The sequence below is a fragment of the Portunus trituberculatus genome, chromosome 38 (genome assembly GCF_017591435.1).
Source record: "Portunus trituberculatus isolate SZX2019 chromosome 38, ASM1759143v1, whole genome shotgun sequence".
Taxonomy (NCBI): domain Eukaryota; kingdom Metazoa; phylum Arthropoda; class Malacostraca; order Decapoda; family Portunidae; genus Portunus; species Portunus trituberculatus.
This window is the reverse complement of record NC_059292.1, coordinates 4078820-4091433: the sequence shown is the minus strand read 5'-3', so window position 1 is coordinate 4091433 and position 12614 is coordinate 4078820. Positions and strand designations below refer to the sequence as shown.

Genomic DNA, 12614 nt, shown 5'->3' with positions numbered 1-12614 from the left:
AGTAAAAAAATGTGAGCTTGCATGGTAAGAATGTTGAATAGGCTCAGTGTTCTCAGCTTTGTATTCATGGAGGTTTTGTTTTGATGATGAAGTCAATAAAGACAAACAATTCTTACAAAATGTTTTATTCAGTGAGGCATTGAGACATGAGGTACTGTGCACATGCATGCATACAAACACAAACACAAACACACACACACACACACACCGGCCCGGTAGCTCAGTGGTTAGAGCGCTGGCTTCACAAGCCAGATGACCGGGGTTCGATTCCCCGGCCAGGTGGAGATATTTGGGTGTCTCTCCTTTCATGTGTAGCCCCTGTTCACCTAGCAGTGAGTAGGTACGGGATGTAAATCGAGGAGATGTGACCTTGTTGTCCCGGTGTGTGGTGTGTGCCTGGTCTCAGACCTATCCCAAGATCGGAAATAATGAGCTCTGAGCTCGTTCCGTAGGGTAACGTCTGGCTGTCTCGTCAGAGACTGCAGCAGATCAAACAGTGAACACACACACACACAAAAAAAAAAAAAAAAAAAACTATATGGGGGCCATATAGAGCACAGTTAGGGGAACAAATATTCCTTCAGGATTCCTTAGTGTTGGTGCTGAATAGATCAATGAGGTGATACTTAGCACAATCTTACCCATGATGTGGATTCCAGACTAACACAATAGTGTTACATCATATGTTAATGTTACTGAATACCAAGCATTTTCTGTTACAGAATAAGAACTACAAATGGACAATGGATTGTGATTTTGTAAGCTTTTCAATGTCATTATAAGAACTGACCATTACCTATTGTAGTACTTACTGTTGTCAAAACTCTCTCTCCCTCTCTCTCTTTGCGTGTGTGTGTGTGTGCGTGTGTGTGTGTGTGTGTGTGTGTGTGTGTGTGTGTGTGTGTGTGTGTGTGTGTGTGTGTGTGTGTGTGTGTGTGTGTGTGTGTGTGTGTGTGTGTGTGTGTGTGTGTGTGTGTGTGTGTGTGTGTGTGTGTGTGTGTGTATGTGTGTGTGTGTGTGGGAAAAAAAAAAAAAAAAATCTATTTGTGAGCCATGAACCAAACTTGCACTACTAGCCAGATGTCTTTGGCAGGGCTAAGTTAGGTTAGGTTAGGCTGGCTGTCAGCTCTACTTATCTGTCATGCAGTGTGTGAGTGACACTTCACCAACGTTGCCCATACCAGCGTCACCACAGAGGCTAGGGGGTGTGTAGAGGGCCCAAGTCAGGCTGAGACAAGAGGTTGGGGGGCCAATGCTGGTGTGGTCACGTGGCACTTCGGCGGCGTACCAGATACTTGCCGTGAGCCAGCTGTGCCAGGGTGATCTTGAGGCGGATGCTGTCCGGCACCTTCTTCACCATGATCTGTGGGGATGATGGTGAAAATAAGAGAAGGTGCAGGAAGCCATCAGGCCAACATGTGGCAGCCTCTGCAGGACTTGCTAACTGACTGACTTATTAACTAACACTCTGCAACAATAATGCTGAGAGGAACATAAGAAATCAAAAGAAATGGTTTGGTGACACACTGAACATTAGAGATGAAAGAAAATAGTTTGGTAACACATTCTTCACCATGATGTGATAACACTACAAAAGACAGGAGAACAGACAAAAGATCAGTCCAACTAGTTGATCACACACACACACACACACACACACACACACACACACATCTGAGACACCACACAGCCACTACAAGAATGTACCAATAGATGACACAGGCACTAAGGGAATGGAATACTACAGGAATGTACCAATAGATGACACAGACACTAAGGGAATGGAATGTATGTATCAACAGATGACACAGGCATCAAATGTACCACCAGTGCCACTCACCATGTCACCGCTGGCCACTGTCAGGATGGCGTTGAAGCGAGTGCCATCCTTGCACTCAATCATCACTGCCTGGCCTTTGTGGAACCTGAAATGAATGGAAACATGACTGAGACTGTGTCACACACTTTCTGCCACCTCTCCAAGGTAAGAGCTAACCAGAATCATTCACTCCCTGCTCTGGTATGGTCCTGATCTGCCTGCCTGCCTCTGTATTCTCCATCATTCACCCCCTGCTCTGGTATGGTCCTGATCTGCCTACTTGCCTCTATATTCTCCATCATTCACCCCTGCTCTGGTATGGTCCTAATCTGCCCACCTCTTCCCTGCAGTGCCACTTTCTGTAGCCTAAGATGATCTCTTCCCTGACATCCATCTTTTTTGTGCCCTTCTCTGCCTGCACACAACATAACTTTCCTATCTTCATCTATATCTTTCTTTCTTAATTCCTCCTCCACACACAACAAACATAACTTTCTTTTCTTCTCCAATATCAATTCTTGTGTTCTCCTCCACACATAAATATAACTTTGGTTTATTTTGCCTCCTCACCATGATGACTCCCAACACAACAATAACATACTTTACCACACATCAATAGACTTGTTATGGGGACCAATGTACATATCAAGCTATTTACTTCACCCTCTAACAATCTCACTATTAACAAACTTCATATGGAGCTGCTTTACAACTCATCACAATGTTCATCACATGCCATCTCAAAGAAATAGCTCAAAAAATGTTGTCTACTACCTAATTATTTTCATTGATTTATTAATTTATACTCTATTTATTTATTTATTTATTATTTTTTATATATTTAATTATTTCTTTTACTTTACATCAAGACATTTCATCAACTCACCACTTCTTATCAAAATACAGCTTCCCATTCTCAATCTTTGGCTCGTTGGCGATGGCATCCGCTGGTGACGGCATGGTAGTGCCTGTCAGACAGGAAACAATGTACCATATTTGCCGGCATATCAGACACATCTCAGTATAAGGTGCAAAACTGTTTTATGAGAATGTTTTGTGGAAAAAATTTCAGTTTCAATAAAAAATTCTTGAAAAAAAAATGTAGTAAATGCGATTTATGTTAAAGAGGAACTGGATAAGAGCAATAAAATATTCTGAACGAAAAGAAATGCCCATTTAATGCCAGTTCTCGTAGAGATAGTAGGTAGAAGTGGCAGGTAGATATATATATATATATATATATATATATATATATATATATATATATATATATATATATATATATATATATATATATATATATATATATATATATATATATATATATATATATATATATATATATATATATATATATATATATATATATATATATATATATATATATATATATATATATATATATATATATATATATATATATATATATATATATATATATATATATATATATATATATATATATATATATATATATATATATATATATATATATATATATATATATATATATATATATATATATATATATATATATATATATATATATATATATATATATATATATATATATATATATATATATATATATATATATATATATATATATATATATATACAGGGTACTTGACATATGATTTTAAATCGTTCTGTGACGATCGTTGTATATAAAAAAAATCGTATATCAAATCAATTTTTCCCATAGAAATTAATGGATATACAATTAATTTGTTCTTGTGATATGAATTTACACCCCCCCCAAAAAAATAACATGCTTTAAATCTAAATTTAATATAAGAAAAATACAATGTTTATTGTATGCATGATATAAATGAACTATATTGCTCAAAATAACAACTTAACCCACAAAATTCAGGACACATCAATAGACGTTCATCACACAAGGCATGGGACATGTCGATAGACGTTTAGGCTATATTTTGGATATTTTCTTCACGTTTTCTTTGCTTGTGAGCTGGCAACACTCATCAGGAGTAAACATATGCTCTACATCACTGTGTCACCAATGATAAATGGTAGGAACGATCAACAGTGATTTCATTGTGTCTGATTCTGCCACCTCTCCCGCGTGCATTACTTCTATACCTTGGGTCTCTCACAATGTTACTTTTGAATGAGAGTGATATCAGAACAGGAGAGAGAGAGAGAGAGAGAGAGAGAGAGAGAGAGAGAGAGAGAGAGAGAGAGAGAGAGAGAGAGAGAGAGAGAGAGAGAGAGAGAGAGAGAGAGAGAGAGAGAGAGAGAGAGAGAGAGAGAGAGAGAGAGAGAGAGAGAGGATACAAGGGGCTTGTTTTCTCGCACTCTAGTCAAGGCCGCTGAACCCTATCGGACGCAAGGCCATGTCAACCAAAGTTACTATCTCATTCAACCTGTGATATTTTGGTAACCATGACATCTAGAGACTTCTGGCTATTTGCATTGCAAAGAGGAAGAGTTGCTTGTGGGCAGAAAACCATTTGTACTCACTCGTTTATTGAATTTCTTAGTGTAATCAGTATGTGAATACAGGGTATTTTGTGTTTCTTGCCAAACTTAATAAAAAATACACACTGCCGAGGAGCACAGACACATACATGCACAAAGGATGAACAACGATACACAATGCGGGCTGAATGTTCAGGTTAGCCAGGTAGCGGCGATCACTGCACCACCTACCGATGGCTAATCGTATCTTAAAAATCTCGTCGCATTTCAAGGCGTAAATTCTATGAAATCTTTCGTCGTATATAGTATGTTAGGACAATCATATGTCAAAGTACCACTGTATATATATATATATATATATATATATATATATATATATATATATATATATATATATATATATATATATATATATATATATATATATATATATATATATATATATATATATATATATATATATATAAACAAGATACATGTCTTGAAACCTTCTCTTGAAAGAGTTGAAGGGATAGGAAAAAGGATATGCAGAAGTAGACAGGGAGTTCATGAGTTTACAAGAGAAAGGGATGAATGATTGAGAATACTGGTGAATTCTTGCAGTAGAGAGGTGGACAGGATAAGCATGAAAGAAAAATTAGTGTTGTGCAGTAAAGCTGTGAGAGGAGAGGAGGCACGTAGAAAAGCAATTGACATGAAAATACCACAAGATACCAAGAGATATAATGTTGTGGTGATGAAAAAGGGGCTGCAGACAGTCACTTAGGAGAGAGGAGTTGATAAAATAAAAATCTTTTCATTCCACCTCCCCAAATCTCCATCACTTACTCTTTTTCATGTTGAGCAGTTTACTCTTGTTGATCAGCTTGAGGTCGTCATCCATCTCCCTCTCATCCAGTAGCAGCTGCAGCGTGGTGGAGACTGGCTTGCGCCGCTTCTCAATGATTGGAGCCGGCTCGTTGCCACGGCGACGCAGCTTCCGAGTTGACACAGGTTTGTACTGAAATGAAGGAACCATGAGGATGAGAAGAGACTCCCTCAGATTGTAGTGGTACATAAGGACCATCTTACCTCCACTGAGTCTCCTGCTTACTCCACTGCAATGAAAGATCAATAAGAATAGCAAGCACAAGTACAACTATGGCACACTGCTGTAGTGAGGTAAGCCACACCTTGGTTGAAAGTGAGTTGTTACATGCATTGGATAAGCCATTTCAAGCTCTTTCATGAGGTACCTGACACATTCTGAAAGTTCAAAACATGTGTTCATAAAGTTGGAATATAATTATTCTCAATAAAATGCAGGAGGTGGCAGTGGCATAGAGAGTAGTACTGTACTTACAGATTCTGGCATTATATAAAGAAAAACTAACCTCCATTGAATCTCCTGTTAGTTCCAGTGTGTATCTTTCCTGCTCAATTATCTTCTTCTTCTCCTCCAGTTCAATGAGTAGATTTTCCTTCAGCTCCTTCTTCTTCTCCTCAAATTCTCGGGCAGCCAAGCGCTTCTCTGCAGCATAGTCTCGCTCCACCCACTCCGCCTCAATGTCCTTCCATAAGTCATTCAGCCGCAGCCTGTTCACCAGAAAGAGAGAGAGAGAGAGAGAGAGAGAGAGAGAGAGAGAGAGAGAGAGAGAGAGAGAGAGAGAGAGAGAGAGAGAGAGAGAGAGAGAGAGAGAGAGAGTCATTAAAACTTCCTGCTTGGCACCCCAAGCATGGTCATATGATGCCATAAAAATAGTAGCAATGTTAAAACACAAAAAAAAAAAAAAAAAAAAAAAAAGATGAAGTTTAAACAAAAGATTAATAAAATATATAAAAAGAAAAATAAATCTATAAATCAAGAGGCCTGGAATATGAATGTACTAATGGCAAGTGAGAAAGTACTAATCCTAACACACACACACACACACACACACACACACACACACACACACACAGTTTTCTATGTGAAGGGGCTTCACAGCCGCAATGCAACATCACACCAGATATGATGACAAAATACACAATCAAAATTTTAAGGATTTTGGTGGCAAAAAGTTCCCAAAACAACAACACAAATAACATATCACTGGGGATTATCAAGAAAGCTGTCCTCCTCGTATAGCTGCGTAACAATGTAACCACAAAATCCTGCAGGAAGGACCTCCTGTACAGTGATGACCAAGTGAAGACCTATTTGTTTATGATGAAGCACTGAGGAGAAAGAAAAGAAAGTCAAGGCTAAACTTCCTAGCATTTTACAGTAACTTATGCTAATGTAATATAACCACTATATAGATTGCATGAGAGATGACACAAGTGGGAAAAATAGGGAGAGAAGTGATGGTAAACAAGAAGGAAGGAGAGGAGAACTAATAAGAATAAAAAAAAAAAAGAAATGAAGGATACTCAGAACAAGAAGGAAGGAGACAAAATGTAGAGAGCATCGTTTCGTGTTCACCTTTCTTTGTACGCTGCATCAATCTTCTTCAGCTTTTTGTTGTACTCTGGGTGTGAGTTGTCACGCAGTTGTTGCAGCTGCTTCTTGAGCTGAGCCAGCTTGTCCTGATACATTCTGTCAGTGGAAAACTAATATTATACAGAGAAGAACTCTGGTGTGTGTGTGTGTGTGTGTGTGTGTGTGTGTGTGTGTGTGTAATTCACTGTTTGATCTGCTGCAGTCTATGATGAGACAGCCAGACGTTACCCTACGGAACGAGCTCAGAGCTCATTATTTCCGATCTTGGGATAGGTCTGAGACCAGGCACACACCACACACCGGGACAACAAGGTCACAACTCCTCGATTTACATCCCGTACCTACTCACTGCTAGGTGAACAGGGGCTACACGTGAAAGGAGACAAACCCAAATATCTCCACCCGGCCGGGGAATCGAACCCCGGTCATCTGGCTTGTGAAGCCAGCGCTCTAACCATTGAGCTACCGGGCCGTGTGTGTGTGTGCGTGTGTTTTTCACCTTGTAAGATGATATAGTACTATGAAGTGTATTCTATGAAGAATGAAGCTGCAATAAATGATGTGACTGTGGCTGGTTCAGAGCACACTACAACATAGGTCATCCCATCACAGCAAACACTCACTGTTCCTTGATGCCGGTGTACTCCTCCTTCCCTCTTGGCTCTCCCTCACTGCCAGGGTCGGTGTCTGGCAAAGTAAAAAGAATCACATTGATCAGTACCTTGAATGAAGAATGCATGAAGCTGATTTCCATATGCCCCCTCTTTTTCTTCACTGACAAGGTCAGAGTTTGTCAAAGTATCAAAATACAAAGGCCTTGAGCACGGATGGTGATGCAGTACAATACAAGGATGGAGAATATATGAAAACTGATCCTGTACACGTGTGGCAATGAAGCACCATCTTTCCATCCTTGAACTAGTTGCTTCCTCAAGGAGACAAAACTTCAAATGACCCACACTTGCCAAAAATATTGGTGAGAAGTGAACTAAGTCCCATTACTCTATTGCTAAGCATGTGTTAGGGCATTTGCATACAAATCATAACATTCACATCCACACACTACTTGAGATGGAGGGAGATGAGAACGGTAATAAGGGATGCAAGGTCGGACTGGTTGGTGGTGGAGAGTGGAGTCCCACAAGGTTCAGTGCTGGCACCAATACTTTTCCTTGTCTATATTAATGATATGCCAGAGGGAGTAAACAGTAATATTAATTTGTTTGCGAATGATGCGAAGTTGTGTAGGTATGTGAAGAGTGAAGAAGATTGTGAAATTTTACAAGGGCAGATCTGGATAGGATTTGGGATTGGAGCAAGAGGTGGGAGATGGAATTTAATCTGAGCAAAAGTCATGTAATGGAGATTTGGGAAGAGTGGAAGACGGCCAAGAGGGTCATACAAGATGGGTGAAGGAGTAGTGTTGAAAAAGGTGGAAAAGGAAAAGGATTTGGGAGTGATAATACAAGACCATGGACAGTTTGAGGCTCATATTGACAAGATGTTTGGAGAAACATATAATTTGATTAGAAATATTAGATTAGCCTTTCATTATATGGATAAAGATATGGAGAAATTAATTAGTACGGTAATTAGACCAAGATTGGAATATGCAGGGTTATAAAAAGAAGCATATAAGGAAGTTGGAGAGATTGCAGAGAATGGCAACAAAAATGGTACCGGAATTGGCAGAAATGACCTATGAGGAGAGATTAAAAGAAATGAATTTGCTTACCTTGGAACAAAGAAGAGAAAGAGGAGATTTAATGCAGGTTTATAAACTGTTGAACGGTTTGGATAAAGTGAATAATGAACAAATGATGTTGAGTGGAAAATTTAAATAGAACTACGAGATCGCATAGTAAAAAGACAGCCAAGGGAATATGCTTGAAGGATGTGAAGATATATAGTTTCCCACAGAGATGTGTGGAGGTGTGGAATAGTTTGAGTGAGGAGGTGGTGTCAGCGAGGAGTGTGCATAGTTTTAAAGGAAAGTTGGATGTGTGTAGATATGGAGACGGGGCCACACGAGTATGATACCCAGGCCCTGTAAAATTACAACTAGGTAAACTAGGTGAACACACACACACACACACACACACACACACACACACACACACACACACACACAAAGATATGATGAAAAAAATTATCACAAGCATGACACATCCTAAGCTAGAATATGCAGCAGTGGTGTGGTCACCGAGCTCTAGAAAAATATAAGAAGATTAGAACGGATCCAGAAGATAGCTACAAAGATGGTGTCGGAATTAAAGGACCTAACATAAGAAGAAAGGCTGAAGGAAATGGGACTGCCAACCTTACACAATAGAAGAGAATGAGGGGACCTAATAACAATGTACAAGATAGTCAATGGCATTGAAAAGATAGACAAGGAAGACCTGGTGCTGGTAACAGAAAAAGATAGAAGGAAAAGAGGACATGTAAAGATTAGGATGAGGCAGTGTGTGAAGGATACTGGAAAATAGTACAGTTTTCCACATAGAATGGTGGAAAAGTGGAATGCACTGAGTGATGAAGTTGTTACAGTACTTAATGTGCACAACTTTAAAGAAAAATTGGATAAATGGAGACCGGATACTATGAGCCATGCTCGAACCCTGTACAATACAACTAGGTAAATACACACACAAGCAAAGACAAAGGATTGGATGGAGAGGAGTGAGGGCTGAATGTGATAAAGGTGGGTAGCACTGACAGGAGGAATGAAGAAGAGTGAGGGCTGAATGTGATAAAGGTGGGTAGCAGTGACTGGAGGAATGAAGAGGAGTGAAGGCTGAATGTGATAAAGGTGAGTAGCAGTGACAGAAGGAATGAAGAGTAGAACAGCAGATGTGCATAAAGTCTACCTAGCTAAATGACGCCAAAAAAATGCCTACTACACTTTTTGGAAATAGTAGTTAAATAAGAAATATTTTCTTCTGTCCTCTTGACCATCCTAAGAAGAATGAACAAATAAAACAATAAAGATAAAATAATTATTTTCTATTCTCTCTCCCTCTTCCTCCTTGCCTTCATCACTTTCCCAGAAAAAAAAAAAAAAAATCTTACTATGACTTGTACTGAGAAATGGTCTACTTTCTTACCCCACCAATTTTCAAAGGCACAAAGATAATGAGTCTGGTTCTCCTGTTCATAACATGGAAATCTTCTTAGTCTATTTTCTATGTAGGAGTACAATTGGCTAAGAGAAGCACATATTGCAATTAAAAGAAGGAAAGAGAGAAAGAAAAGAGAAAGCAGAAGAGAAGAGAAAAGGGGCTAGCGTTAGTTGGTTGAGACACCTGATGCTGTGTTTTAGTGAAGAAAAAATTAGGTTTAGTAGAAGAAAAATGTGTTCTACAGATAAAAAATTAGATCATACATGATGAATGTTGCAGACTTGGGGGTATTTGTAGTCTCCTCCCTAGAAAGGAACACTACGGCAACTCACTGTTACCCTGAAAAAGCCCTGAAAAACCCATGCCATTTCAACTAAACAATTTAAAAACTAGTGGAGGTGTGTGTGTAGGCAGAAGTGTTTTAAATCCTTCAGTACAAAGACACATTTTCATATTCATTCTGCTTATCATTTAGCAATATTGCAGCTTCAGAAAATCATGTGGGGGTTTATGATAGTGAGGACACTGGGCATGAATAATCTGACCTCCACAGACCATTCCTAACATAAGGGGAGAGAGAGAGAGAGAGAGAGAGAGAGAGAGAGAGAGAGAGAGAGAGAGAGAGAGAGAGAGAGAGAGAGAGAGAGAGAGAGAGAGAGAAAGAGAGAAAAAAAAATCATAGCTATCCCAAACTCACAGTAAAAATGCATCTTAGTATTGAAGTATTTTAACCTCTTGAGTACCGAGATGCATTTCCATATTCATTCTGCTTACTATTTGGTGATTTGATACAACTCCAGAAACTTATGTGGGAGATTAAAATAGTGAAGACTGGCCATCAATCTTCAGATCTCCATAGACCCTTCCTAATGTCAATAAAATGGTCTAATTGTACACAAATTTCAAGGTAGAAATGTGTCCCAGTATCGAAGGGGTTTAAAGTTAGATCCCATCTCCTCCTCACCTTCATCACTTTCCCGGTCCTCATAGTCTCTGGAGTCCTCAAGGTCTGCATCATTATCATCCTCATAGTCGTAGCCGTCCTGAGCCAAATCCCCCGAGCCCGGGGATCTTGGTGACGCTAAGCCAGACATGACACTACCAGCACTGCTGCCGCTAGGTCACCATCAGCTGCTCCTCACACTTAGTTTGGAGTCACCTTATGAATTAGAAGTATAGCCTTAGTTGGTGAGCCCTTGCTGAAAGACAGATTATGTTTATTTGTTCACATTACTCGTACTATTAAATAACCAAGTCAGTGTCACAAATCATTCCCATAACAATATCTACCATTTAACCCAAAATAATTTCTTTCCTTCATTATCAATGCATTGGCATCAGCAATCCTTTGGTTCCAAGCTAGTGATAATCCATATTTCAGTCTTTTACCAGTCTCAATATGGCTTTCCCCTTCCCCACACCAGACCTCAACCACTTAAATCCTTCAGTACTATGATGCATTTTCATATTTAATCTGATTACTACTTGGTGCTTTTATACAGCTTCAGAAATTTATGTGTAGATTATAACTAATAGTGAAGACTCTGGCCATTAATCTTCTGAATTCCATAGACCCTTCATAAGGTAAATAAAATTATTTAATTGTATCCAAAACACAGGGTAAAAGTGCATCCCAGTACTGAAGGGGTTAAGACACACCCATCAAGCACATTCTGTATTCATAATAACACAAACAAAGTACTATGAAAATTTCACACCTTGTTAGAAAATTAATCACTACCATGAGAACATAAATCACAAATGTGCTTAACATTTTTTACCTTCCCCTAACCTAAGCTTCACTATCACTCTTTCCATAATCAAAAGTAACCAAATGAAAATGTAACCAAAAACCCTGCACTCCCACACCTCCTGCTTTAGGGGTAGAAATTTGGAGTCACCAGTAGCACCAGGAGTGTTAGTGACATTGTTTTAGCCACTTTCTACTATCTTGATATGTTCACAATGGCTTTCAGGAAGGTCTGGAAGGAAACCCTCACAATATAAGGAGGAGTCCATTATTATCCTAATGTGTTTGAGTAAGCCATGAAACGCTAACCTTTCTCTTCCCTAACAAACAAACCCGGCAAACATTGAGGCCCACCCCAACACTTCATGTTGACCACCGACTCTTTTGTCTCTCAACAAAATGTAAAGCTTGTATATCTGTCACTGGCGGCAACATTACCTACCTCAGTGAAGCGATGACAAGATGCAAGCCTGCGTCTCTCCCGCTCCTGTCTCACCTGGACCCGTATCTTGTCTCTTGTGTGTTATTGTTAGTGGTGGCACCAGCAAGACTCAACCAGCTGAGCTGGCTCAGGAGCAGTACTGCCGGGGCGTGACGGCTGGCTAGGCTGGCTCAGGAAGGCACAGGTGAGACGGAGGGCGGCAGCTTGTGGTTGAGAGATGGATGCTTGAGAGTGCCGGTGCCGGTGCCTGCTGGAGGGCGGGCAGGGCCAGTTTTGTGATGGTCAGAGCTCAGGGGCAAGAGTAGTGAGCACAGTGCAGTGCAGTGCGGTGTGAATGGAGAGGCGACCAGTGGAGCGTCAAGTACTTGATGACCAACGGTCTGAGGGACAGCTGTATGGCTGTGTGGCAGTGGCAGGGGCATCAGGAGACAAATGACGCCACCGCAAGCCAAGCGAGCTGTGAACGTTGTGAGTGTGAGTAATAACTGTTGACTGTTGAGTGTTAAGTCTGTTGACTGAGGCGGAACGGACTCGTGCAGAGGTAGGAGATAGCACCATCTAAGGCGCGGGACCGT

General features: G+C 39.9%; 1 protein-coding gene across 2 annotated transcripts; it reads right to left on the bottom strand.

Moving 5' to 3' along the window:
* Positions 1-930: 930 nt before the first annotated feature.
* LOC123515027 (sin3 histone deacetylase corepressor complex component SDS3-like) lies at positions 931-12176 on the bottom strand. Of its 2 annotated transcripts, XM_045273400.1 has the most exons (9): positions 12040-12176; positions 10812-11006; positions 7349-7412; positions 6708-6821; positions 5638-5839; positions 5093-5264; positions 2706-2787; positions 1841-1925; positions 931-1363 (listed from the first exon to the last, which is right to left on the bottom strand). In XM_045273400.1, the coding sequence occupies exons 2-9, from the start codon at positions 10939-10941 to the stop codon at positions 1265-1267; spliced, it is 948 nt and encodes a 315-aa protein (XP_045129335.1). In that variant the 5' UTR covers positions 10942-11006; positions 12040-12176; the 3' UTR covers positions 931-1264. The 2 variants fall into 2 exon arrangements, with proteins under 2 accessions (XP_045129335.1, XP_045129336.1); XM_045273401.1 differs by lacking the exons at positions 10812-11006; positions 12040-12176 and adding an exon at positions 6337-6460.
* Between the last annotated feature and the right edge of the window lie 438 nt (positions 12177-12614).

Excerpts from the sequence above, each read along its gene's own strand:
- LOC123515027 (XM_045273400.1), bottom strand. The coding sequence starts at position 10,941 with ATGTCTGGCTTAGCGTCACCAAGATCCCCGGGCTCGGGGGATTTGGCT. Across the intron at positions 6,822-7,348 it reads TACACCGGCATCAAGGAACA|AATGTATCAGGACAAGCTGG; the intron begins GTGAGTGTTTGC and ends TTCCACTGACAG. Across the intron at positions 1,926-2,705 it reads CTGTATTTTGATAAGAAGTG|GTTCCACAAAGGCCAGGCAG; the intron begins GTGAGTTGATGA and ends CATTCATTTCAG.